This window comes from Pongo abelii, chromosome 10 (genome assembly GCF_028885655.2).
Source record: "Pongo abelii isolate AG06213 chromosome 10, NHGRI_mPonAbe1-v2.0_pri, whole genome shotgun sequence".
Taxonomy (NCBI): Eukaryota; Metazoa; Chordata; class Mammalia; order Primates; family Hominidae; genus Pongo; species Pongo abelii.
Window position 1 is genome coordinate 28,596,635 of NC_071995.2, and position 27,823 is coordinate 28,624,457.

A 27,823-nucleotide genomic window follows, 5' to 3' on the forward strand; every position below is an offset into this window, starting at 1 on the left:
GGAGATTATTCTCGTCTAAGGGTTGGGGCCTAGGGGAAATAATGCATAAACAAAAGACAAAAATCAGTGTAATAAGCCCCAAGGTAGGTGCCTATGACAAGCACTGAGGAAACGTGGTGGAGAATATGCTCTTAGGCCTCATCCTCTCCAGTGGGGTGCTGATGTATCAACAGGCTTTAAATGTTACAAATCTTCTATAAGAAGGAAAACTAAGTGATCTTAATGATGGTTTAGTAAAAAAGCTTACCTTTGGACATGTAGCCACGAATAAGAAGTATCAAAAAGTTGTGGGAGGGTTTCAATCCTTAACCCTTATACCCATTCAGTTAAATCCTGAAAAGTTACTGTTATTCTGACACACTCCAGAACTAATTAGGAGGAGTTCCGCTAGGTTTATATTTAGGGAAAACCAATACAATAGAAATAAAATACTAATACTCACTTGGAAATGAGTTGAAAATGTGTTCCACAACCATCTCTCTAGTTTTAGTTACTTCATCCACACTGCCCTTACCCAAGATGCTTAGCTTAACTAACTTCAAGGGTGCTGTTTAAAAAAAAATGAATAACTGAACCTGGCTGTACCTAGAAAAGCGAATGTTCTGGTAGCTAGTGGGTTTTTAAAAAATATTTATTTATTTAGAGACAGAGTTTCACTCTGTCGCCCAGGCTGGAGTGCAGTGGCACGATCTTGGCTCACTGCAACCTCCGCCTCCCAGGTTCAAGCAATTCTCCTGCCTCAGCCTCCCAAGTAGCTGGGACTATGGGTGCCAGCCACCATGCTCGGCTAATTTTTTTTGTATTTTTAGTAGACATGGGGTTTCACAGTGTTAGCCAGGATGGTCTCGATCTCCTGACCTCGTGATCTGCCCACCTCGGCCTCCCAGAGTTCTAGGATTACAGGCGTGAGCCACCGCGCCTGGCTGCTGGTGGGTTTTTAAAAACACACATGTATGACTTTCCAATTTTCAAATAATTTTAATACAATAAAATAAATGCAATAGCATTGAACATTTTTCCTTCATAAGTTAAGGAAAACTGAGCTTAGAGTTTAAGTGAGGGACTTAGCCAAGCTCATTTAGCTAATAAGTGTTAGAACCAGGGATATTTACCTTAAAATTTTATACTTTTAGTCAGTATAGTCATCTTTTTATATTTCTAATATAAGCATTGGGAAATATTAATGATATTGGTGGATTGAACATTAAATAGCAGAGTTTTCCATATTAGAACATCAGTCATTGCCAACATTTCATTTAGGCAGGAGAATGAAGTAAGCCTTAGAAGTAAATTATTCATTTGGCCAGTATGAGAAAGCAAAATCTGGGTTTGTTTTTTGAGAAAGAAAACTATTCTTAGAGATTATCTTGATCCAACTTGAAAGATTTTTTTTTTTAGCCTAGCAAGCTGAAGTGGTTAACTTGAATAAATAAATGTATATTTCTTAAGTGGAAATAGTTAGGAATGTATTTAAAATTTAGTTTTTTTTTTCCTTTGAAAAGGCAGAAGAAATTAGAAGTGGCCATGGAAGAAGAAGGATTAGCAGATGAAGAGGTAATGTAATTACCTATAATTAAAAACCACCCCCAGTGACTTTTCATTCATTTGACATCAGGTATTTTATAACTTAAATAATGTGGATTTTATCATTTGAATATGGGCTTCTTACTTTGTTGCTGTCATGGATATCTTTTATTGATATCTTTAGAAGGAGGCAGTTTTGTTTTTTTCTTAAATTCCAACAACATGTATTTAGAGAACATTGCCGAGTGTATTTTAGGTGTGTGGAATGAGAAAGGCAAGCTCCAGGAGGAATTAATCAATTGCTAGCTCTTCTAAAATTTTTTCTAAATATTCTTTTAAAGCTATCTATTTCTCTAGTTCAGTGCTATTACCCTGGTTTAAACTACCATATACATATATTTTAACCTGAAAAATAACTGTCCCCAACTGGTCTCCCTATTTCCCACCCCCAGTTTTTCTGCATACTGCAGCTAGAGTAATCGGTCTAAAAATAGATTTGATCATGTCACTGTTTTGCTTAATAACCCTTCACTGGCTCCCTTATCTCGGGATATGGGCAAGCTCTTTAACATTGGTATACCTGGGCCGGGCGCGGTGGCTCACGCCTGTAATCCCAGCAGTTTGGGAGGCTGGGGCGGGCAGATCATGAAGTCAGGAGATCGAAACCACGGTGAAACCCCGTCACTACTAAAAATACAAAAAAAATTAGCCCGGCGCTGTGGCGGGCGCCTGTAGTCCCAGCTACTCGGGAGGCTGAGGCAGGAGAATGGCGTGAACCCGGGAGGCGGAGCTTGCAGTGAGCCGAGATCGCACCACTGCAGTCCAGCCTGGGCGGCAGAGCAAGATTCTGTCTTAAAAAAAAAAAAAAGTTGGTATACCTTCACTACTTGGCCTCTGCTTATCTCTCTCTAGCCTCACCTCTTGTCACCCGCCGCCCACGCTGACAAGTATGAAGTTCTTTGATGTCCCCTGTCTTGCCTGTGGACCTTTTCACATGCTCTTTCTGCTGCTTGGAACTCTTCCTTACTCCAACTCCCATTATTCTTCAAGAATCTTTAGTAGCTGGGCATGGTGGTGCGTGCCTGTAGTCCTAGCTACTTGGTAGGGTTGAGGTGGGAGGATCACCTGAGCCTGAGAGTTTGAGGTTGCCATGAGCTATGATCACGTCACTTCACTCCAGCCTGGGCAAAGCAGCAGCTTTAGGCCTCACTTCAGACATCACTTCCACTGGGAAATCTTCCTTAACCTCTCAAGGTACCTTCTGTATTCTACTGTTCCTGTCCTCATGGGAGCCTTAAAATACAGTCTTCCCAAAGACTAGACACTGTAACATCTTGTTGAGCATTACATCTCCACAGCTTTCTGGCAGAGAGCTAGAATAAATATTTGGTGAATAAACGAATAATGGCTTTCGCCCTCAAGGAGTTTTAGATTAGGAGAGGGAGAGTGAGTGAGTGTGTGTGTGTAAAACTATGTACACATGATAGAATGTGGTGAATGTCGAAAATAAAGAGATTTTTCCTCTAATTCAGAGGATCAGAAAACGTTTCATAGAAGAAGTAACAATTGATTTGAATTGTAAAGAATGGGTAGAATTTATATTAGAGGTAAGAGATGTATACAAAATAATACATATACAAAATCATGAGTTTACATTTGAGCTATAAAGGGTGCAATAAAAGGAAATAGTGAGGTAAGTTGATAGCACACCATGGAAAGCTAGGTTTAGAATAGTTTACTAAAAAAGGTATACTTAGTACTAGGCAATAGGGAGTCACAACCTAGATTAATTAGTTTAACATGCTGAGTGCAGTGGCACACACCTGTAATCCCAGCACTTTGGGAGGCCAGGATGGGAGGATCACTTGAGCCCAGGAGTTCAAGATCAGCCTGGGAAATATAGTAAGACCTGGTCGCTACAAAAAATTTTAAAAATTAAGCATGGTGTCCTGTGTGTGCAGTCCCAGCTACTCAGGAGGCTAAGGTGGGAGAATCACTTGAGCTCAGAAGGCGAAGGCTGCAGTGAGCTGAGATCATGCCATTGCACTCCAGCCTGGGTGACAGAGCGAGAGCCTGTCTCAAAAAAAAAAAAAAAAAAAAAAGAGTTTCTATATTTAAAGAGTAGACCGTCATCAAATGATTAATTGAAATCAAATCAGTGTCTAATCTTCCCTGTTCCTTTCCTAGGACTGTACCTGTTCCTTATAGTTGCAATGTTTAAATCAAATACAATATTTTATGACTTATACTAAAGGTGGTAACTTTGTTAATCAGTTGACTCAATCTAGAAAACTCAAATGTTTTTACATTTAAAATTATCTATCATTATTTACATGTCATTAATATTTTAATAGCTCATTTATTGAGCTATTAAATCTCTCATCATAGTGAGAAAGGTAGTGATTTAAATCTGTATTCCAATCTATAGAGAAAAAATAAGACTGAGCATATCTTTCCACATTTTAAAGTTAGAATTATAAATTTCTTATAATTAATAACCATATAATTGCATTTATATATTATACATCATTATATTGATACAGAAATCTTAAACATAAGATCTTAATTTGAAGTGTAGGGAAGAGACTGCAAAAACAGATGCCCAAACACTAAGCAGGCAACAGAAGTGAGACAAGCTGGCCAGGTTGGTTTCATAGTGGCATCTAGGGTTATATTCTTTTGATCCAGATATACTTTGTTTACATATTCAACTTATATGATTTTTTTTTGCTTCCACAAAGAAATAGATTAATATTTTTCCTTTTTAAAAAATATTATTTTCTTAAATATTGATCCTTACAGCTTATCTGTTAGCAAAGACATGCCACTTTTCACATTGCTGTAGTAAGAGTCCCAGCCCACTTGGACATGCCTCCTGGGGACTCGCATCAGTGGTGTGGGGACTGACAAATTAGGGAACCAAGGCTCATCTAAAGAGGATTGCTACCATTGGCCCCTGTGGCCAAGGCCCTGTTTTTTCAGAGAAGCTAGTAATCTGGACTTTTTTTGCAGAATAACCAATCACCTGCTTTTGAAAAACAACTTCCAGTCCAAATCAAATATATCTGTAGGTTGAATATAGTTTGTAGCTTCCTTTTTGCAACTTCTGGTCTGCATCAGCAAGTACTGACTACATTTACAGCTATTTTCTCTAATTTTTCTGAATAAATTGTAGAAAATAGATGATTTTTCCATAAAAATAGTCAGTGGCCCATAATACCAGTTTATAAAACTTCTAATGTTTTTCTGTAAAAATGTTTTGAATTCCACAAGTGCTTATTATTAGGCTCCATGCTACAGCCTGGATTATATCAAATTCTGTAAAATAGACAAGCTCTCTCAACCTTAATATAAAGTATGTTACAGCATCTTTATATGGGGTGGGTTTGATAAAAAATAAAATTGTTTCATAAAAATAAAATAGATAAAGTTGCTAGCTGAACCCTTTTCATCTGAAAACTTTTGTATGCACTGTCTGTCTTACACAAATACTGGCCACCCTACAGATCGAGAGTTTGAGGAACACCTATATAAAAAGGAATGGAGAAAGGAAGAAAATCACTTCCTAGTTTCATCTCACTTAAGAAAATCCCATCCAACATGGAATGTTATTTACTCTAATGAAAAACTAAATAGGCAAGTTCAAGCTATAAAAGAGTCGTGAAATGTTAAGCTGTCCACAGATTTTTATTGTCTTCTTTGAAGAGGAAAGGATGCGATTACCACAAGGATACTGTTTGTCTTTCAAGGCTACTTAATCTATACAGGTTGTGAGTAGATATATCAACAGGCTTTTTCACCAATTTTTTTTTTTTAACATGAATTTGCTTCAGCTGCCTCTGGACTGCAACACTGATTCTAAGACTAAAATCATGGAATCGATTTTTTTTAAGTAATGTAACAATGTTATAGGTGATGCTCATTTTTATAGAATTATGTGTTCCATACACTTGTGACTCTCTCTTTTTGCTATTAAATGGCTGTGCCCAAACCACATAAATTGTGTGAGTGCTGCATTATACAAACTACTAGACAATTTATGAAACTGTGTAAAGTGAGGTCATCTTTTCCATTCAGATTAAGCAGGATTTCTGCAACTATATCCAACTGTACTGTTTTATAATCTATAAAGGGAGAGATTCAAAATACTTTCAAAATTCTTACACTTATTCATTTATGTAATTAAAAAAAAAACCCTCCTCACTACTTCCTTAAAGGACATGATACTATAGTGCCACCAAGTGGCCTTTTAAAAATTAGTTTTAAAATTTAAAATCAGATACTTTTTAGAGCTATCTTTTGTTTTACTAGTAATTTATTTTTTTATTATTCAAAAGGTATTTTTGAACACCTATGTGCAAAAAAGGGTATTTGTCATTGCATTTATGTGAAAAGCAGCAAAATATAGTCTTCACTATTGTTTTAGGCCACATTTGTTTTCTTAATTATATCAATGTAATTTTAGCTCCGTTAAACTGATATTTAAGTAGCTTCCCTTAAAGAAAGCACAAATTTGCCAGTGTTGGTATTTCAGGAATTTTATACACACACACACACACACATATTTTTTTGAGATGGAGTTTCGGTCTTGTCACCCAGGCTGGAGTGCAATGGCAGGATCTCAGCTCACTGCAACCTCTGCCTCCCGGGTTCAAGCGATTCTCCTGCCTCAGCCTCCTGAGTATAGGTGCATGCCACCACGCCCAGCTAATTTTTGTATTTTTAGTAGAGACGGGGTTTTACCATGTTGGCCAGGATGGTCTCGATCTCCTGACTTCATGGTCCATCCACCTCGGCCTCCCAAAGTGCTGGGATTATAGGTGTGAGCCACCACACCCGGCTTATCGCCTCACTTCTTACTGAAAAAAATTATCTTTCATTGTTGCTTGCTTACTTTTTCCATAGTACCATTGTATTTTATAATCAATATCAGATGTGGAAAAAGACATTTTTAAAAAGACATTAAAGACATTAAAAAAAGACATGAGGCAAAGCCTGTTAATTTGTGTACTTGATTTTTATCTTCATTACTGTCATAATTTACACCATTGGTGTGCCTTACTGTATAACTTCATTTAGCTGTTTGAAGACATTTCTTGATTTCATCTTCTTAGATTAACTTTGTTAGAAGTATCAGAATTCCATTGCATTGATAATACATGTTTACATACATATTTCTAATTAATAGTTCACCTAACCCTTTTAAAAACAGATATACACAGGAGTAGGGAGAGGCTATACCATGAGCTGCATTTAGAAGCAATGTTTCTAAGCTGTTACTGTCATTTTGATTTGTCTGTCCCTGCAAACTGAACCACTAAAAGCTTGACAGGATTCAGTTGAAGATGAACAGGAGTTAAATTTTTTCACTGATATTGTTTCTTTTTCACTTAGTGTTTCCTCTACTAGGAGCTATGTCAAAAAACAGAATTTTGATTGGTGAGGGTGAAAAGTGAAGTTTAGAACAATAAAATAAATGCCTGTTCCAAATGTAACCTGCAGGTATTTCACAGTGTTGCTTATTAATGGAAGTTATTTTTTGTGCTCTTTGTAGAATCAGTTATGCAATTACCAACTTGGATATTTTAATGACTTCTTCTTGTAATTGTTTTTGCAATTTTATATTTTCAGGAAGTTGTATGCCAAGTCTCAAGCAGTTTATTAAAATTTGCCCAAGAGTAAATTCTACCACAAGTAAATCTCTTTGGAAACACTACCATTATGTTATTTTATTGTCACAAGTCTCAGTAGTTGTGAAAGAGCAACCTTGGAAATTAAGGAATTGAAGCAAAGCAGATTTCCTGACAGAATAAAAATCAGTATCAGAATACGATTAACATTTACTAATATTTAATTTTTATTTATGGAATTAAGTTACCATATAGATGAAAGAATGTTATACATATATATATATATATAGACAAATATGATGGACTAAATTACATATTTAATGGAGTCCACCTCAAGAGTAACGATTTATCAATTGTTAAAAATTTTAAAAAGTTTGCTTTACATTGTTTTAGCCTAATAGTATATTACATATTAGTGCTATCATTTATTTTTACGTGTATCATCTTTTAATACTAGAAGCTCCGTCAAAACAACCTGATTATAAAATCATCTGTTTAAATTATCTTTTTTTAATAGAAAAAGTTACGTCGATCACAACACGCTCGCAAAGAAACAGAGTTCTTACGGCTCAAAAGGACCAGACTTGGCTTGGATGACTTTGAGTCTCTGAAAGTTATAGGAAGAGGAGCTTTTGGAGAGGTGTGCTTTTTTTTTTTTTTTTTTTTTATTATTATTATACTTTAGGTTTTATGGTACATGTGTGCAATGTGCAGGTTAGTTACATATGTATACATGTGCCATGCTGGTGCGCTGCACCCACTAACTCGTCATCTAGCATTAGGTATATCTCCCAATGCTATCCCTCCCCCCTCCCCGCACCCCACAACTGTCCCCGAAGTGTGATGTTCCCCTTCCAGTGTCCATGTGTTCTCATTGTTCAATTCCCACCTATGAGTGAGAATATGCGGTGTTTGGTTTTTTGTTCTTGCGATAGTTTACTGAGAATGATGATTTCCAATTTCATCCATGTCCCTACAAAGGACATGAACTCATCATTTTTTATGGCTGCATAGTATTCCATGGTGTATATGTGCCACATTTTCTTAATCCAGTCTATCATTGTTGGACATTTGGGTTGGTTCCAAGTCTTTGCTATTGTGAATAATGCCGCAATAAACATACGTGTGTATGTGTCTTTAGAGCAGCATGATTTATAGTCCTTTGGGTATATACCCAGTAATGGGATGGCTGGGTCAAATGGTATTTCTAGTTCTAGATCCCTGAGGAATCGCCACACTGACTTCCACAAGGGTTGAACTAGTTTACAGTCCCACCAACAGTGTCAAAGTGTTCCTATTTCTCCACATCCTCTCCAGCACCTGTTGTTTCCTGACTTTTTAATGATTGCCATTCTAACTGGTGTGAGATGGTATCTCATTGTGGTTTTGATTTGCATTTCTCTGATGGCCAGTGATGGTGAGCATTTTTTCATGTGTTTTTTGGCTGCATAAATGTCTTCTTTTGAGAAGTGTCTGTTCCTGTCCTTCGCCCACTTTTTGATGGGGTTGTTTGTTTTTTTCTTGTAAATTTGTTGGAGTTCATTGTACATTCTGGATATTAGCCCTTTGTCAGATGAGTAGGTTGCGAAAATTTTCTCCCATTTTGTAGGTTGCCTGTTCACTCTGATGGTAGTTTCTTTTGCTGTGCAGAAGCTCTTTAGTTTAATTAGATCCCATTTGTCAATTTTGGCTTTTGTTGCCATTGCTGTTGGTGTTTTAGACATGAAGTCCTTGCCCATGACTATGTCCTGAATGGTAATGCCTAGGTTTTCTTCTAGGGTTTTTATGGTTTTAGGTCTAACGTTTAAGGCTTTAATCCATCTTGAATTGATTTTTGTATAAGGTGTAAGGAAGGGATCCAGTTTCAGCTTTCTCCATATGGCTAGCCAGTTTTCCCAGCACCATTTATTAAATAGGGAATCCTTTCCCCATTTCTTGTTTTTCTCAGGTTTGTCAAAGATCAGATAGTTGTGGATATGTGGCGTTATTTCTGACGGCTCTGTTCTGTTCCATTGATCTATATCTCTGTTTTGGTACCAGTACCATGCTGTTTTGGTTACTGTAGCCTTGTAGTATAGTTTGAAGTCAGGTAGTGTGATGCCTCCAGCTTTGTTCTTTTGGCTTAGGATTGACTTGGCGATGCGGGCTCTTTTTTGGTTCCATATGAACTTTAGTTTTTTCCAGTTCTGTGAAGAAAGTCATTGGTAGCTTGATGGGGATGGCATTGAATCTATAAATTACCTTGGGCTGTATGGCCATTTTCACGATATTGATTCTTCCTACCCATGAGCATGGAATGTTCTTCCATTTGTTTGTATCCTCTTTTATTTCATTGAGCAGTGGTTTGTAGTTCTCCTTGAAGAGGTCCTTCACAGCCTTTGTAAGTTGGATTCCTAGGTATTTTATTCTCTTTGAAGCAATTGTGAATGGGAGTTCACTCATGATTTGGCTCTCTGTTTGTCTGTTATTGGTGTATAAGAATGCTTGTGATTTTTGTACATTGATTTTGTATCCTGAGACTTTGCTGAAGTTAAAGCTTATCCACCATGATCAAGTGGGCTTCATCCCTGGGATGCAAGGCTGGTTAAATATACACAAATCAATAAATGTAATCCAGCATATAAACAGAACCAAAGACAAAAACCACATGATTATCTCAATAGATGCAGAAAAGGCCTTTGACAAAATTCAACAACGCTTCATGCTAAAAACTCTCAATAAATTAGGTATTGATGGGACGTATCTCAAAATAATAAGAGCTATGTATGACAAACCCACAGCCAATATCATACTGAATGGGCAAAAACTGGAAGCATTCCCTTTGAAAACTGGCACAAGACAGGGATGCCCTCTCTCACCACTTCTATTCAACATAGTGTTGGAAGTTCTGGCCAGGGCAATTAGGCAGGAGAAGGAAATAAAGGGTATTCAATTAGGAAAAGAGGAAGTCAAATTGTCCCTGTTTGCAGATGACGTGATTGTATATCTAGAAAACCCCATTGTCTCAGCCCAAAATCTCCTTAAGCTGAGGTGTGCTTCTTTTTAAAAGTCACTACTGCTGCAAATATGTATCTTAAGATAATTTAAAATATGTGTTAAAATATAATTCCTGACTGGGTGCAGTGGCTCACGCCTGTAATCCCAATACTTTGGGAGGCCGAGGCGGGTGGATTGCCTGAGGTCATGAGTTCGAGACCAGCGTGGCCAGTGAAATCCCGTCTGTACTAAAAATACAAAAATTAGCTGAGCGTGGTGGTGGGCGCCTGTAATCCCAGCTACTTGGGAGGCTGAGGCAGGAGAATCGCTTGAACCCGGGAGGCAGAAGTTGCAGTGAGCTGAGATCCCACCATTGCACTCCAGCCTGGGCGACATGAGTGAAACGCTATCTCAAAAAAATATATATGTATGTGTGTATATATATATATATATATATATATTTATTTATATAAAATTCCTGAAATACCAACACTGGCAAATTCCTGCTTTCTTTAAGGGAAGCTACTTTTCATTCCTGAACAAATAGTAGTGACTGTTTTTATCTTTTAGGTGCGGTTGGTCCAGAAGAAAGATACAGGCCATATCTATGCAATGAAGATATTGAGAAAGGCTGATATGCTTGAAAAAGAGCAGGTATGAGTTCTTTAACACACGTAATATAAAGGAGCATCCACTGACGTGGTGTTAAGAGTGTTTATATTAGAATTTTTAAGAAGCAATTTACACATCTTACTACATAAGCTATTAATTTTTTGGTAGCCTGTTTTAGTGTTTCTCAATTCTTTTAAGGTTTCTTCTAAATTTATAATCTATGTATTAGTCTGCTTAGACTTCCATAACAGAACACAACAGGCTGATTAGCTTAAACAACAGAAACTTATTTTCTCACAGTTCTGGAGGCTACAAGTCAAAAATGAAAGTTTGGGCAGGTTTTGGTTTCTGGTGAGGCCTCTCTTCCTGGCTTGCAGATGGCCACCTTGTCACTAAGTTTTCACATGGCCTTTCCTTGGTGTGTGAGGGGACACACACTCCTGTGAGAACTCTCTGGTGTCTCTTCTTATAAGGATATTAATTCCACCCTTATGACCTCATTAATTAACCTTAATTCCCTAAGGGTCCGTCTCCAAATACAGCCTCAATGGAGATTAAAGCTTTACTCTATGAATTTTGTAGATGCATGAACATTCAGTCCATACCTTCTGAAATACCTCCTTTTCTGACTACAATGAAAATAAAGGACAGTTCTCGGCTCCCAGAATCCCTATCACATATCAGATAATCAAAACTAGTCTCCTGAAAATTTGCTGATTTTACATATTTCTAAAATCTGTAATCTTGTAAATATTCTGGGCTCTCTCCCTGCTTCCTGTGCCTTAATGCAGTTACAAGGGGTGGCTTCGAGTAAAGGAGGGATGGCTTTTTGAATATTTAAGGAGGGAAATTGTGAAATGGTCATTTTCAGGTACAGGAAAGCAGACCTGCTAAGGAAATGCAGTTGAAGGCTCATTGAGATTTGCAGTCATGAATTTAAAGTGAAATCCATTGGCATAGCTGGATGATTTTTCACCCTAGTTTCAGTTAGGGTAAGAAGGTAATAGGAACCATCAGGAGACAGGGTTATAGGGGATTTTGTTGATGACAGGCTATGATTCTCCAGAGGGAAGAGGTTTGGAAGGCAAGGAAGGTTGAGATACTGAGTTGGATTAGAGAACTATAGATAATGATGGGAATGTAGCGAGACCCTGTTCTCCACAAAAAGGAAGAAAAAAAAAAAGATGATGGCAATAAGGATGTGGGTAAAGATGCATAGCCTCAGAGACAGGGAGGTCAACAGGAATCTAACTTAGCCATAATGGGATTAGTCCTACTAGGGTATAATAGGAAGGACAGAAGGAAGCAGTTAGTTCCAGCTGTAGTGTAGATACCAGCCACATGTGTCTACTGGGCGCAAATTGAGATATCCAGCAAATAAGACTTGGTGCAAAAAAAAACACAAAAAAACAAAAAACATAAAATATTTCAATGATTTTTATACTGATTACATACTAAGGTGATAATATTTGGATATATTAGGTTACATAAACTGTATTAAAAATAATTTCACTCTGTATGTGGCTTCTAGAAAATTTAAAAATTACGTACATGACTTGCGTTACATCTGTACTGAACAGCCCTTGGTCTACAATATTTTGCGGGAAGTTAAGGAGCCTCTGGACCACTGCTCTTTCCTGTGGGGAGGTGGGGGGCAGAAATCTCACCGTAGCCTAACATCTAGTTGCTTTTGCATTTTGGGGTTGTTTTTTACCCCTGTGTAAATTAATTTGCATTTGTTACCACTGGATTTTGTTTTAGAAAGCTTTTTTCTACTCACTTCTAATACATCAATATTTTAACTTTTATCACATTTATTTTAATGCAAACCACCCCCACAAAATTAAATACCAACTGATTTCCCCACTGTTGTTGTACCTGATTACCATAGGTCATACTTTCCAACCTTTGGATCCTGTTTTGGAAAGAGATCCTGTAATTTGGCTTTAAACCATTTAAAAATAATCAAGCCATGTTTATGTTGTAGTTGTTTTCCTTACACACAAGATGCAACACCAAAGTTTAGGGCTTTTCCTTACCACCTTAAATTGCTTCATGAAAGGTAACAGGTAGGCACTCTTGCTACCACTTTTCACTTAATGAAACAGATCTATAGAAATTATAAAGTATTTTCATGCCAGAAAACAAGTTCTTACTCCTCAACTCTTATGCTTTGATCTCAGAATATTTACTGCACTAGGAGTAATTCCAAATATGACACTTTAAGCAGATCATATTTTATTATCATAGAAAGGTTTACAAATGTATGTTCTCATGTGCTTTGGACCAGAGTTTATAACGTTGCACAATGAAAATGGCAAAAGCATAAATCAAATCTTATTATTAACCTTGGGAAAAAATGTGTAAATATATTAATGCAAAAGCATCTGCAAACTGACCAGTTACACCAACTCCATAAATTATCCAGTTTATAAAATTTTCCAGTCTATAAATACATTTTCACATGATAGTATCTCTAGTAATTATATGTCTGAGAAATCAGTGGCAAAATCCCCAAAAGTTACACAAATTTGCTTTAGCTAACATTTATAGATATGATAGAGGTTTTATATTATAACAATAACTTAATATAATATAAAGTTACTATAATTCTTACTGTTTCTTTAAAAAACACCAAATAATGATCAAGCTGGGACCTTTGTTTAACAATTAAAAATAGTTTGCTATTTTTAGCCAAGCTTAGGTTTGCTGTACCAATTTACAGGGCATTGCTTACTCCTTTTTTTTTTTTTTTGAGATGGAGTCTCATTCTGTCACCAAGCTGGAGTGCAGTGATGCGATCTCGGCTCACTGCAACCTCCGCCTCCCGGGTTCAAGCGATTCTCCTGCCTCAGCCTCCTGAGTAGCTGAGACTACTGGTGTGTGCCACCATGCCCGGCTAATATTTTGTATTTTTAGTAGAGACGGGGTTTCACTGTTTTAGCCAGGATGGTCTCGATCTCCTGACCTCATGATCCGCCTGCCCTGGCCTCCCAAAGTGCTGGGATTACAGGGGTGAGTCACTGTGCCCGGCCCTGCTTACTACTTTTAATCACACTAGTACCCTAAATTTATATGACAAAGCCAGTATCCTAGGCTGGGTAGAGATTCTGGTTAAAAAGTTGTTAGACTGATTCTTGCTCTACCTCAGAGGCCTTAGCTTCACGTAATATACCTGTTGACCTCACCTTTTCAGACCTAAAGATATAAGCTAAAATAAACTATTTCTTGAGGTTCTCCATAGTTGATGAGAATGTGAACATTCATATATGTATCAAATCTTCTTAAACTCCATCTTTCCTTCATTAACTGTTATGGATGCATAAGTGTAAGAGATGAGTTTGACAAATGTGTGATGTATTTACGATTATTTTTTTCAAAAATATATTCATCTAGGTGGCCCATATCCGAGCAGAAAGAGATATTTTGGTAGAAGCAGATGGTGCCTGGGTGGTGAAGATGTTTTACAGCTTTCAGGATAAGAGGAATCTTTATCTAATCATGGAATTTCTCCCTGGAGGTAAAAGCAAACATTGTGTCAATGACAGACTGATACAAGCACATCTTTATATGCAATAATAATTTTATTGGTGAGGTTTACTTTTATATTCTTTGCTCTGAGGCTTTACATAGTCACAGTTTAAAAATATTTACTACCATATTGATGCTCATTTTTACCACAAAACAGATTGTTTTGAAGGAATGATAAAGTTAGCACATTTTAAATATTACCGTTCTGGGTTCACTGTATATAATTAGATTGTTATAGTTGTTATAAGTTGTGTTGTTACAAAAAATACCTGAGACTGGACAGGTGCGGTGGCTTACGCCTGTAATCCCAGCACTTTGGGAGGCCAAGGCGGGTGGATCACGAGGTCAGGAGATCAAGACCATCCTGGCTAACACGGTGAAACCCCGTCTCTACTAAAAATACAAAAAATTAGCCGGGCGCAGTGGCGGGTGCCTGTAGTCCCAGCTACTCAGGAGGCTAAGGCAGGAGAATGGTGTGAGCCCCGGAGGCGGAGCTTGCAGTGAGCCGAGATAGCGCCACTGCAGTCCGGCCTGGGCGAAACAGCGAGACTATGTCTCAAAAAAAAAAAAAAAAATACCGGAGATGGTGTAATTTATAAAGAAAAGAGGTTTAATCATTGCTCAGCAAAGAGGGCAAGGGGAAAAGAATGGCAATGGAGGGCAAAGAATTCTGGTTTCTGTTTTGTTTTTTTAATTTTTATTTTTTGAGATGAAGTCTCCCTCTGTTGCCTAGGCTGGAGTGCAGTGGTGTGATCTTGGCTCACTACAACCTTTGCCTCCCGGGTTCAAGCAATTCTCCTGCCTCAGCATCCTGAGTAGCTGGGATTACAGGTGCCCACCACCATGCCCAGCTAATTTTTTTTGTATTTAGTAGAGATGGGGATTCACCATGTTGGCCAGGCTGGTCTCAAACTCCTGACCTCAAGTGATCCACCCACCTCAGCCTCCCAGAGTGTTGGGAATACAGGTGTGAGCCACTGTCCCTGGCCCCCTATTTTTTTTAAAGCCTCAAAAAATATATGAAAAAAATGTAATCAGTTGTCAATTCTGTGTTGTAAGTGCACCAGTGTTTACAACAGTTAAAACTGTTAAAACTTTTAAAATTCCTTGAAAATAAAAGAATGTCTGCAGGTGCCTTTTTTAGTGGGATAATGTCCCACTAAACTCTAAAAGAATATATTTGGTTTCCAGGTGCACTTATTCTGATTTTTTTGCACAGTTTGACATTTTCCTCAGCAGTTAATTCTAGAAGTTGAGTGGTAGATATTACTTCATTATCAGCTCTTTTGTGATTTGATTGCACATGGTCTCTGCCTTAAAACCATTAAAAGTCATGAAACTTCTGCTTATGCAATAGGACTTTTATTTGGCCCAAGATATGGTTAGAAATATACTGGGTAGATCATAAAATGCAAACTCAGGAAAGCTAGCTGGGCATGGTGGCTTATGCCTGTAATCCCAGTACTTTGGGAGGCCAAGGCAGGCAGATAGCTTGAAACCAGGAGTTTGAGACCAGCCTGGCCAACATGGCAAAACCCCATCTCTCCTAAAAATACAAACATTAGCTGGGTGTGGTGGTGCACACCTGTAATCCCAGCTACTTGGGTGGCTGAGGCATGAAAACTGTTTGAACCCAGGAGGCAGAGGTTGCAGTGAGCCAGGATCACACCACTGCCCTCCAACCCAGGCAACAGAGTGAGGCTCTGTCTCCAAAAAAAAAAAAAAAAAAAAAAACACGAAAGCTTTTACAAGGTATTCCACCTTTGAGGCATTTTCAATAATAATATATTTGACTTTCCTTTATTTAGGTGACATGATGACATTGCTAATGAAGAAAGACACCTTGACAGAAGAGGAAACACAGTTCTACATTTCAGAGACTGTTCTGGCAATAGATGCGATCCACCAGTTGGGTTTCATCCATCGGGATATTAAGCCAGACAACCTTTTATTGGATGCCAAGGCATGTGAATAAACCGGTGAATTACTAGGCTGTTGATTATTTTTTAGAGCAGTAGAGCTGATTTTGTGAATGGAAATCAGCAACTGCAATTTAGAATATTGCTAAACAACATTATATGATAAGGTACTAGGAGAGGACTTGGGAATGAAATGACAACACGGAATATGGCTCTTTTTTAATCTCCCTCCATTTTCTACTTTTAAAAATCATCATCAGATACTTAAAATTTTACATTTTACGTGTATAAATCCCAAGCTAAGAATTTTTATTATAATTGCCATTTAATGGAGGAGTTTATAATAAGGCTTTTTGTTTTCAAAGTTAATATGATCTAATTTTACTGGATTTTTTTTTAGGGTCATGTAAAATTATCTGATTTTGGTTTATGTACGGGATTAAAGAAAGCTCACAGGACTGAATTTTATAGAAATCTCACACACAACCCACCAAGTGACTTCTGTAAGTTTGGTTGTTGTTTTTCTTTTTTCCCCTGGTTAAGATACTGTAGAGAACGGAAGGTTCTTTCCCTTTTCCCACTCCTTAATCCACTGTGTTTTAGATGTATATGTATTTTGTTTTTGTGGAGAGCATTTTTCCCTTGTGATTACAATTCCATATTGTTGAAATTAGCATTTCAGAATATGAACTCAAAGAGGAAAGCAGAAACTTGGAAGAAGAACAGGAGACAACTGGTGAGTCAACCAGTTTTTAAGAGAATTTTGTGCCTTGGTCCTAAAATCTTACCTGGTTTTAACTTGATTATTTTTATCTTTATAATAATTAGTATTTACTTCATAACAATGATAGCACTTGCTCTGGGATCACACAGTTTTCTTAGTTTCTCTGTTAAGTTTCCTTGCCTGTAAAGCAAAGTGTTGGTTTTTACTTTATAACTTTAGAGTAGTTTACTGAGCATACCTACAAGAAAGCTGTTTACTAGTAATTAGCACTTTAAATAAAACTCACTGAGATGAATGCAACTGTAATGAATGCCTTGTGATTTCTATTTTTCCATTTTTCATAACTGTGTTACAAATCCTGATACAACAAATATCAATCAGCAAGTAAGGTGGTTGTGAGTTTCTAAAAACTTCTTTACAGACAAAGTAAACAGGAAGTTTGGGATGTAAACAGTGTTACAATAAAACAGATAAAATTTGAAAAAGCTGGCTTTGCCACAGATAAATTTAATTACTCCTTTAATATAGAATTACATTATTTTTAACCCCATACTATTTCCTTTCTATAACTGAGCAAATAGAATAATTGCTTCCCCTTTCTCCTCTTTCCCTTTGTCCTGTTAACATGGTCCATGAACAGTCTACAGGTTAAGAATGTGCCTTAGGATTTTGTTTTTCTCATTTCTTATAAAATGCCTGGTACATACAGATACTCTATAAATACTTGTTTAACCAAATGATGAAAGGAAAACTAATTCAGCATTCCCTCAGGAAAGTAAATAGACTGAAAAATAATAGGCTAATACCCTCTAAAACCAAATAAAATGACCTTTGCATTATTGAGCTTATTATCTCATTAACCTAAGTAACTGCAAACTTCCTATGCTTGTAAAAACATTTCAGTATTTTTAAATGTATTGAGTTACACATTAAGGAGAAAAACTTTCTTCTACTTTTAAAATGTGTCAATTTTAGATCAGGTTTTGCAATTGAGAATAATTGGCAATATTCCCTATTTTTAGAGGGGAAAAACTGAATACTGCTTAAAATTATGGTGGGGGAATTCTGTACCCCTCTATTTACAAAATATTCATAGGTGATTACTCAGGTGTGTGTTTTATTATTCTCATGGCCAGTAGTTGCCAAGCCTTAGATCGAGTGTTTCCCAAGGGAGAAGTAGAGAGGACTCAGTGTTTGGGGCAGGAAATTTCTTTAGCACCTGGATCCCCTGCCCTGTAAATGCCAGTTGTGTCACTGAGATGACAAAATCTGTGGTCCTACATTTTGCCATGGCCCCAAGAGTACTACCCCTAGTTGAGAATTACTGCCTTGTAGAAATCATTTTTGTAAGATTTTATATGAATTAAGAATTAAAAACTGCATAGCTTCCTAATGGATAAGCAGTACCCTGGAATTACGTTTATAATGAAAATACCTCATGCTTATTTTTGTAGTTTGTAGTTTACAAAACATATGCCGTTTATTGTTTCATCTTCATATCAACTCTATTAGGGCAGGTATTATTATTCCAGTTTTATGTAAGCAGAAGCTGAGCCTCAGAGAATTTGAATAATTTGCCCAAGAACACATTAGTAGTGAGTGGGGCAGCCAGGTCTTCTAGGTTCAACTTTTTCATTCTTTTTGAAATAGACTGAAGGCTATATATATAAATAACTTAACTGAGCTTCTTGTGGGGGCAGAAATGATATATTCTTATAAAATGTCTGGCACATATGGACACTCTATAAATATTTGTTCAACTAAGTGATGAAAGGAGAACTAATTCAGCATTCCCTCAGGAAAGTAAACAGACTGAAAAATAGTAGTCTATAATATATTATCTGACTCACTGCCTACCACTAAGCCTTGCACATGATAAACATGCAAAATAAATACAAGTGAAAATTTAACTCCTCTATATATTGCTTTTTCCAGTAGTAAGCCATGCTCAGATAGATATTTTTTAAATGTTAAGAATGCTGGTTTGACAAGTTGCTCCTTTGTAGGCATATTCCACAGTTGGGACACCAGATTACATTGCTCCAGAAGTATTCATGCAGACTGGTTACAACAAATTGTGTGACTGGTGGTCTTTGGGAGTGATTATGTATGAAATGCTAATAGGTATGTTTTATCATTTATTTATGTACAAAATATATACATTTCCTTGAGTGCCATTGTTTGAACATATTATAGATATCATTGACTAAAATATTTGAAGTCTTTTAAACTTAATTCTGACATTCCCCCAATGTTAAATACATACTGATCAGTACCAGTGAGCTCTCCATGGGTCCTGTTTCAGGAAGGTGGGTATTTAACCCAAACTCATTCCCCCAATGTTAAATACATACTGATCAGTACCAGTGAGCTCTCCATGGGTCCTGTTTCAGGAAGGTGGGTATTTAACCCAAACTCCCACATATAAAAGTGGTTATCTACATAGCTTTTCAGGTAAAAGGGGAGGCAGTGCTTTCAATCCTTTATTTTATTGACTTTATTAGCAATGTGATTGTAAATTGATGAATGGTGGCATTTTTGACTGTTAAATAGAGCACTCAGGGTTGTTTGGTTTCTTGTAGCACATGTTTGGTGGGTATAAACTTCACTGATCACAAAGCTGATGAAACATTTTTTATTTATTTCATACATAGGATATCCACCTTTCTGCTCTGAAACACCTCAAGAAACATACAGAAAAGTGATGAACTGGAAAGAAACTCTGGTATTTCCTCCAGAGGTACCTATATCTGAGAAAGCCAAGGACTTAATTCTCAGGTTAGTGGTTAAATTCCTAGAGGAGTTCATAGTGTCTTAAAACTTCCTAAGAACCTAAAAGACTCATTTCACTTTTGTGGGGGAAGAGGGGATACCACTGATATATACAGTCAAAGAGATCAATAAAGGTGTTTTTAAAAATGTAAACTCTTAAAAGGAAGTATGCAGAAAAAAAATGTAGGAATTAAAAAGAGGGAGGAGGTCTTGTATTGCTTCAGTTACTGATATATATAAAGGCAAAAGGTCACTTCTGTTAGAATGCAATGACCTGATTCCATTAAAGAGAAAAAGGAAAATGTTAATAGCAGATTCCTGTCATGAAAAGTATATATGTGAAATCTTCTAAGCAAAAAATTCCATGTGTTCCTCAACTAATATGAAGTGTTTTGGAACTGCTGTGAATGGCTGGAAGGAATATAAATTGGGACAACTTGTGGGAATAGCCAGTTGGCAGCATATTATTTTTTTAAAATCCCTAAACTATATATGACCTTTGACCCAGAAGTTCTACTTCTAGGGATTTCGCTTATGCAGATAATCAGATACGTATAAAGATTTAGGTACAATATGTTTTTCATGGTATTTAATAGTGAAAATTGAAAACTATTTAAATGTTCAACAGTAGTGGACTGGCTCAATAGTAGACTGTCTATAATACTTCTATATGTAAATTTTAGAAAACAAATTTATTGGCCAGGCACAGCAGCTCACGCCTGGAATCCCAACACTCTGGGAGGCCGAGTTGCGCAGATCACAAGGTCAGGAAATCGAGACCATCCTGGCTAACACGGTGAAACCCTGTCTCTACTAAAAATACAAAAAATTAGCTGGGCGAGGTGGCAGGCGCCTGTAGTCCCAGCTACTCGGGAGGCTGAGGCAGGAGAATGACATGAACCCGGGAGGCGGAGCTTGCCGTGAGCTGAGATCGCGCCACTGCACTCCAGCCTGGGCGACAGAGCAAGACTCCGTCTCAAAAACAAACAAAAAAACATATTTATTGAAAAATATTTAATGACTTTAGCAAATTTTCTCAGTATATCAAGTGAAAAAAAGCAGACCTAACATAGTAACTATGGTAGCAACACAGTATTTTTAATATTGTAAAAGATTAGATTAGAATATTTACAGTAGTTATCTCTAAACAATGCGCTTACAGATGATTTTTATTTTCTTCCACATTTCCTACAATAAACATAGTTAACATCAATAAAAGAAAAACATTATATTGCTTTAAAAAAGAAATATTTGAAGTAATGCAGCTAGAATACTTTAGATGTAACTTGTGTATGATAATTTCTCTGTTTCCATGTTGTAGATTTTGTATTGATTCTGAAAACAGAATTGGAAATAGTGGAGTAGAAGAAATAAAAGGTCATCCCTTTTTTGAAGGTGTCGACTGGGAGCACATAAGGTATGTTCCTAGGCTTTGAATGGGAAAGGTCTGAGTAAAAACAAATTTCTAGAGTTGGCAATTAATTTACCTCTGATTCTGCTAGATTAAATACAAAAGTAACACATAATGTCATTAAGTGCAGTGTTTTCTGGATTATGTAAGTGAGTGGGACTATTGTGGCTACAGCTAGATGACTCATTTTAGGCTAACATCCACTTTCAGGGAAGAACATTGGGTACCTGTTTAAATTCTTATATTCATATTCACAGTGAAGGCTGTTAGCACATGAAACATGTATTTACATTTCACACAGTGACCCCTCATTTTTGTCCTTGCTGTAATATACCACATACTGTCTCCTTAATTAGTTTATAATAAAGTACAGTCCCTCTTTAAACATTGGTTGGGCATTAAATAATACAAGTAACTTTTAAGAATTTGCTTACAGTTGTTAATTGTGAGCATTGGCTTTTTTCAGTTTATGGCCAAACTACCGTCAGTAGTTCTGATCTGTTCTCCACACAGCAACAGTTTAGAAGCATAAATCTGGCCATGCCACTTTCCTGCGGCCTTTTGCACTTGGAATACAGTTAAGAAGGCTTCACTGCTTTCTTAGGACTGCAGGATATGGTGATTGCCTCATCTGCAGAAGTTGCATCTTGGATGGCCTCTCCTACTCCTCTTCCCACCTCTAAGTTTTGCCATTTGCTATCCATCCTGACTGAAATGCCCTCTCCCCGCTGCCTCTGCCCCTACCCTGCCTAGCTGGCTCCTTTGCATCTTCCAAGATAGCTTCTGTGTCATTTCCTTGGTACAGCTCTTCACTGGAGAACCTGCTGTGTGCTAGGCACTCTGCCTATTATTATTACTTATTTTTTTGAGACAGGGTCTCACTCTGTCGCCCAGGCTGGAGTGCTGTGGCACGATCATGGCTCACCACAGCCTCAACCTCCCGGCCTCAAATGATCCCCCGACCTCATCCCCCGAAGTAGCTGGAACTATAGGCGTGTGCCACCATGCCCAGCTAATTTTGTTGGTTTTTTTGTTTGTTTTGTTTGTTTGTCTTGTTTTGTTTTGTTTTTTGTAGAGATGGGGTTTCACCATGTTGCCCAATTGCCCAGGCTGGTCTTGAACTCCTGAGCTCAAGTGATCCACCTGCCTTGGCCTCCCAAAGTGCTGGGATTACAGGCGCCTGCTAATTTTAAAAAATCATTTATTGTGTCCAGCACTTTACTTGCATTTCTCATCTTATCCTTATATAAGCTCTATAAAATAGGAACTGTTATTATCCCTGTCTTACAAGTGAGGAAACTAAGGCACAGAGAAGTTAAGTAATGTGTCTACAGTGCTGCAGCTAGTAATTTTTTTTGTTGTTTTTTTTTTGAGACGGAGTCTCACTCTGTCGCCCAGGCTGGAGTGCAGTGGCGTGATCTTGGCTCACTGCAAGCTCCACCTCCCGGGTTCACGCCATTTTCCTGGTGGAGGCCTAACTCTTAACCACTATGCTGTATAATACTATACACACATAACTTAATTGAATAGAACTAGAATACCCCCCCTTTTATAGTGGGAAGGATGCTTAAAGACTGCCAGTTCTCTTGGTTTGATAATGAGGGAACAGTCATGGAGCAGGGATTTGGCTGCCTAAGGTCATACTGCAAGTTAATAACAAGGAAGGTTAGCTCTCAGGCCTCCAGGGTTCTTTCCTCTAAATTAGGTTTATTAAAGTAGTATACTAAGTATAAATGAGTTGGAATAATTCTGGTAAAAAATATATATGGTTTTAAATAATTTGATAAACTTAGCACCTAATAAATCCCATAAATATTTGTTGAAAAAACAGAAGCAATAAAAACTGATAGCTTCTTTTAACCATTTCTATAGCTAAACTTTTTAGCATGATAAGAAGGCATTTTCATGACTGGTTTCTTTTTAACTGAGTATCTTTGATTCTCTTAAAATTTGTATGACAGAAGTTTTTGCATGCAGATTTCATCACAAATATATAGTCCCTTCACCTATGTGCCCCTTATTTTCCCAAATGACTTTTAATTTATGGATTGTCTACTAGTAGAATTCTAGTCCTAAATCAATTAAGAAGGATCCTGTCCTCATAATATCTCAAATACTTTATACAATTATACAATCTTTTAAATAAAACCTCTTCTTTTACTTTTCATTAGCTCATTTTTCCACTTAAAAAAATAGGTTGAGAAAGCCTTGGTACAGAGATATAAAAATGGCAAGTAGGTGGAGATACTTAATGGGTACAAAAAAAATAGAATGAATAAGACCTATTACTTGATAGCACAAGAGGGTGACTATAGTCAATAATAATTGTACATTTTAAAATAACTTAGAATGTAATTGGATTGTTTGTAACTCAAAGGATAAATGCTTGAGGGAATGGACACCCCATTCTGCACGATGTGCTTATTACCCATTTCATGCCAGTATTAAAACCTCTGATGTACCCTATAAATATATATACCTACCACATAACCCCAAAAATTAAAAAAATATTTAAAATTCTAAGTAAATTAAAACATTTTAACAAAAAATTATACTCAACTATTTTGAACTCCCTTTAACTATTCTCAAATCCACAATAAATTTCCTTGGATTTTCTAGTATCTGTAGAATAGTATGCAGAATTTACAAGTGGAATTATTTGTTGGAAATTTGACAGTTCAAGAAAAGTTACCATGCCTACTTAATACCTTTTTATAGGGAAAGGCCAGCAGCAATCCCTATAGAAATCAAAAGCATTGATGATACTTCAAATTTTGATGACTTTCCTGAATCTGATATTTTACAACCAGGTAAGACAATCTATAATGTAACTAACCCTATTAAAAGTCTTTGAAGATGATGGCATTTCACTAATGAAATTCCTTTAATTTTTCCCTTTCTAGTGCCAAATACCACAGAACCGGACTACAAATCCAAAGACTGGGTTTTTCTCAATTATACCTATAAAAGGTTTGAAGGGTTGACTCAACGTGGCTCTATCCCCACCTACATGAAAGCTGGGAAATTATGAATGAAGATAACATTCACCCATAAACAAGAGAACTCAGGTAGCTGCATCACCAGGCTTGCTTGGCGTAGATAACAATACACTGAAATACTCCTGAAGATGGTGGTGCTTACTGACTACAAGAGGAAATTCTACAGGATTAGGATTTCTAAGACTACTATAGGAATTGGTTGGCAGTGCCAGCTGGCTCTTTTTTTTAATATTTTATTATTTTTGTTAACTTTATTATACGAAGGTACTGGAATAAAAGGAACAGACATCCCTTTCTAACTGCACTGCCTACATGCGTATTAAGGTCCATTCTGCCTGTGTGTGCTGTGGCTTTGAACTGTAACACCTCTAATCAATTCAGGAGAAACACATATCATTTAAAGCAACATAGGCTAACCTGTAGGTAACACTGCAGTATTGATGTTTTACTGCAAATCTTATGGGTCTAGATAATCAGTAAAAGCCATCTTCCATAGTTGGTGTTAGAACATTGCCCTATTGGTTTGGACATCTGTAGAATATATATGAAGACAATTTCTGTAATGGTTTTAAGAGATTTAAAAAGAAATTCACTGGTTCTTTACAAAATAGAATTTATCATCAAGTTATTACACAAACTTCACAGTAAAGAGTGACAAGTTTATAATAAGGAAGAGAAAGTTTAACACCTTCACTCAAGCACTCCACTAATATATTTACGTTGCATTCAGAAATACTGATGACCTTTATATACGTAGTCTGTATACTCATAGGGAGATGTACTGTATTATATAACATGTAAAGTTGATTTTCTTGTGACAAGAGGACTTCTTTTTTTAACAAGAGGAAATGGCATTATTTTAATTTGGTTATGGTGAGTTGAATTTAAGACATGACCATGAAGGCTGCTTGTAGAATTAGTGTATTTTTATTAAACTATTTTTTTAAATGTCAAACTTCTATCATGTAAATGGACTTACAGAGAACAAAAAGCTATTTACTTTGGTTTTCTAGAAAGTTGTTACATATCATGGCTGGTTAACTTTTATTTCTTTTGATGAAAATTTTTCCTTTGATAGTACTTGTATTATTGTGCCATTATTTTCTTATGCTCCAAATGTACCAAAGATCTTGAACAGAGTGGATGTTCACAACTGAGTAGAATTTTCCTTTCCTGTGGGCATGCCGTATTCAGACCTGACAGATCTTTGATAGAGGTCAGCTTATTAAAGGGCAATATTGTTCGTGTTTAGCTACATCACTGTGGTGAATATAGATGTAATTAAGGAAGTAAATGCAGGCCAGGGGGTTGTGATGAGAGGATAGGGGAGATAGTATCAGCATCAAATTCTTTGGGTATCTCCCTAAGAATTAAATAATCTTTTCTAGCTTAATATTTTAATTCTAATTCAAACAACTCTCTGAGGTTTTGGTTTCATTAGTAATAGTTGAGGAATTATATACTAGCAAAGAATGGCCTAATGTTTGTCTTAACTGTTAATGGATGAAATTTTTTAAAGATACAACCATAATAACCATTATAAATGATCTATGATCAAAATCTAAAGTGATGAATTATTTGTAGGAATGTCTTCCTAATGGGGAAGAATTGCATAGAAGCATTATGCAAATCTACAAAAGCTTTTATAAATGTTGCTGCTAGGTAGCTCCACAGTGTTTTCATAAGGCCATCCTGTTTCCCCCAACTCCCCATTTTTGGTTTGTTTCTTTTTAAATATTTGTTGAGTACTTATGTGTTTATCTAACAGTTCACTTCCATTTTTCTAGTCTGGATTTTTTGAGTATTTAGGAAAGAGAGCTATTAAAAACTCTGGGGATTTCTCAATTTGACTAACTCTAATTTTTCTAATTATAACTGCCTTTAATTAACATAATATTAACTTTTGCTGAGGTTTATGAGATTTTCTCACCCCATATCGCTCCCCTTTTTTTAAAAAGGACTGTTTTGCTAGTGTGATAATGAATAGGTAAGATATGAAATAATTGCAACATTGTCTAGTTCTAGTATGGTAACTATTGTTGAAATGGTATTGAAAAATACCATTAATTCAAATTGACAGAGATTGATAAAAAGAAACTGATTTACCAAGTTTACTTTTTAATTGCATAATAGAGCATTTTTTGTTTTGAGTTCCCTCATTCTTATTACCAGAAAGAGCTTGCAAATAGTTTTACTTTCTTGGCGCTGGAAGGGTAGTTCTGGAAAGCTACTTTGTTGAGAGTCTCATTCTTCCCTGGAGTTAATAGAGTGATTCACAATCTTTGGGGTTTTCTCCTCATCAAAAGCATTTCTTAAGTGCCTATCTAAAAGCAATTAAAGACTGTGTCTGCCCTTTAGAAGCTAAGAATTTGATTCATGATGCAAATTAACTAGATAATTTGCAAAGTACCCTTGAGATTGAATTTTCTCTATTATACATTTCCCATATTTCAGGTGAATAATTTAATTTAAATGACAAAACCCTATCTAGTCAACTGGGCATAATGACATTTTCTTTAAATTAGACTCTATTTTGAATTAAAAGAGTTTTATTATAAACTGTGTGTTTTTGGTTTTTCTAAGTATATAGAAAGCTTGTATAATTCAGATTTATCGATTTCCTGATTTAATGTAGACTTTGACTTTTTTATTAAAAACCTTTGTATTAAAGCAAGTTATGTTATTTTTCTTTTATGCATTTATTACTAACATAGCTTTAAATCTTTAAATGTATTGAAGCATTGTGCTGTCTGAAAATAAGGAATTGCTTATAAACCAGCCACTTCTGAATACAATATATAGCTGATTTAATAAGCTAGTTAGTGAATGGAAAATAAGTGTGGAGTATTAAAAATGTTGCTTGGTTGGTAAGGCCTAAGATAGGGTTTCATTTATTTCTATACTTTTTCTGTTTTTTAAACACCTGCATATTTTTATGTAAATCTCTTAAATTTAAAATATTTTAAGTACATTTATTTTTGGTGTTTTATTGTATAAAACCTTAGACAGTCAATCAGTCAGTCTTTACTGACAGGAGCAGCAGCTATCTGTCTTTTGCTGGTCTACAAATAAATGAATTGAGAATTTAGTCCGTAGAGGTCCCTGGCTACCAAACACATTCTCCTTTGAATTGTTAAAATTCAGAACATTCAAAATAACTGTTTTGCTACAACCATGATTATTTTCCTGTTGTGTTTATTTAAATTTACTTTCTCTTTAGAAGTGCACTTATTTCTGAAAAATCTTAATGAAACAAATGCTTAGAACAAATATAAATATGAGACACTTGGGACTACTAGAGATATTTTAGATTTTTATGAAAAAAATGTGAGGGGATATTGCTGCTTTAAAAAGGAATAAAGTAATAAAAATATATCTTAGCTATTTTTTTAAAGCAATATAATTCAGCAATTGTCTAGAAAAGTAATCATGAGGCTACTGAGTTTGGTGTTCAGTTACTGAGCTTCAAAAATGTTTTGGTGGCATGAGGACAAAATTTCATTGAAGGTAAGATAAGAATAAAAACTATGTTTACAAAATTTCTGTTGATGAGGTTTTTTGGTTTTATTTTTGAGTTTTGAGATAGGTGTTACCCAAAACTCAAGAAAGACTATTTAGTTAATGTAAATTACTGACTAACTTTTACACTTGAAAATCACATCAAGAACAAAATATTTGAAGTTTGTATTTAAAATCTCCATTCAAATCTGTAGCTAAAAACATAT

General features: G+C 36.2%; 1 protein-coding gene across 5 annotated transcripts in view; it reads left to right on the forward strand.

Annotated features, from left to right (window-relative positions):
* The window catches only part of STK38L (serine/threonine kinase 38 like), an 82,864-nt gene extending 56,096 nt beyond the window's left edge, over nucleotides 1-26,768 (forward strand). For 3 of the 5 annotated variants that reach the window (XM_024257130.3, XM_009247570.4, XM_024257129.3), the window contains 12 exons: nucleotides 1,503-1,554; nucleotides 7,672-7,794; nucleotides 10,701-10,784; nucleotides 14,139-14,262; nucleotides 16,082-16,236; nucleotides 16,593-16,695; nucleotides 16,867-16,928; nucleotides 18,923-19,040; nucleotides 19,571-19,694; nucleotides 21,010-21,105; nucleotides 23,818-23,909; nucleotides 24,003-26,768. In XM_024257130.3, coding sequence (XP_024112898.1) covers nucleotides 1,503-1,554; nucleotides 7,672-7,794; nucleotides 10,701-10,784; nucleotides 14,139-14,262; nucleotides 16,082-16,236; nucleotides 16,593-16,695; nucleotides 16,867-16,928; nucleotides 18,923-19,040; nucleotides 19,571-19,694; nucleotides 21,010-21,105; nucleotides 23,818-23,909; nucleotides 24,003-24,130 — 1,261 coding nt within the window. In that variant the 3' untranslated portion in view covers nucleotides 24,131-26,768. The remainder of the gene's footprint in view (nucleotides 1-1,502; nucleotides 1,555-7,671; nucleotides 7,795-10,700; nucleotides 10,785-14,138; nucleotides 14,263-16,081; nucleotides 16,237-16,592; nucleotides 16,696-16,866; nucleotides 16,929-18,922; nucleotides 19,041-19,570; nucleotides 19,695-21,009; nucleotides 21,106-23,817; nucleotides 23,910-24,002) is intronic. The other 2 variants (XM_024257133.3, XM_024257132.3) reach the window with 1 other exon arrangement.
* Nucleotides 26,769-27,823: the final 1,055 nt, after the last annotated feature.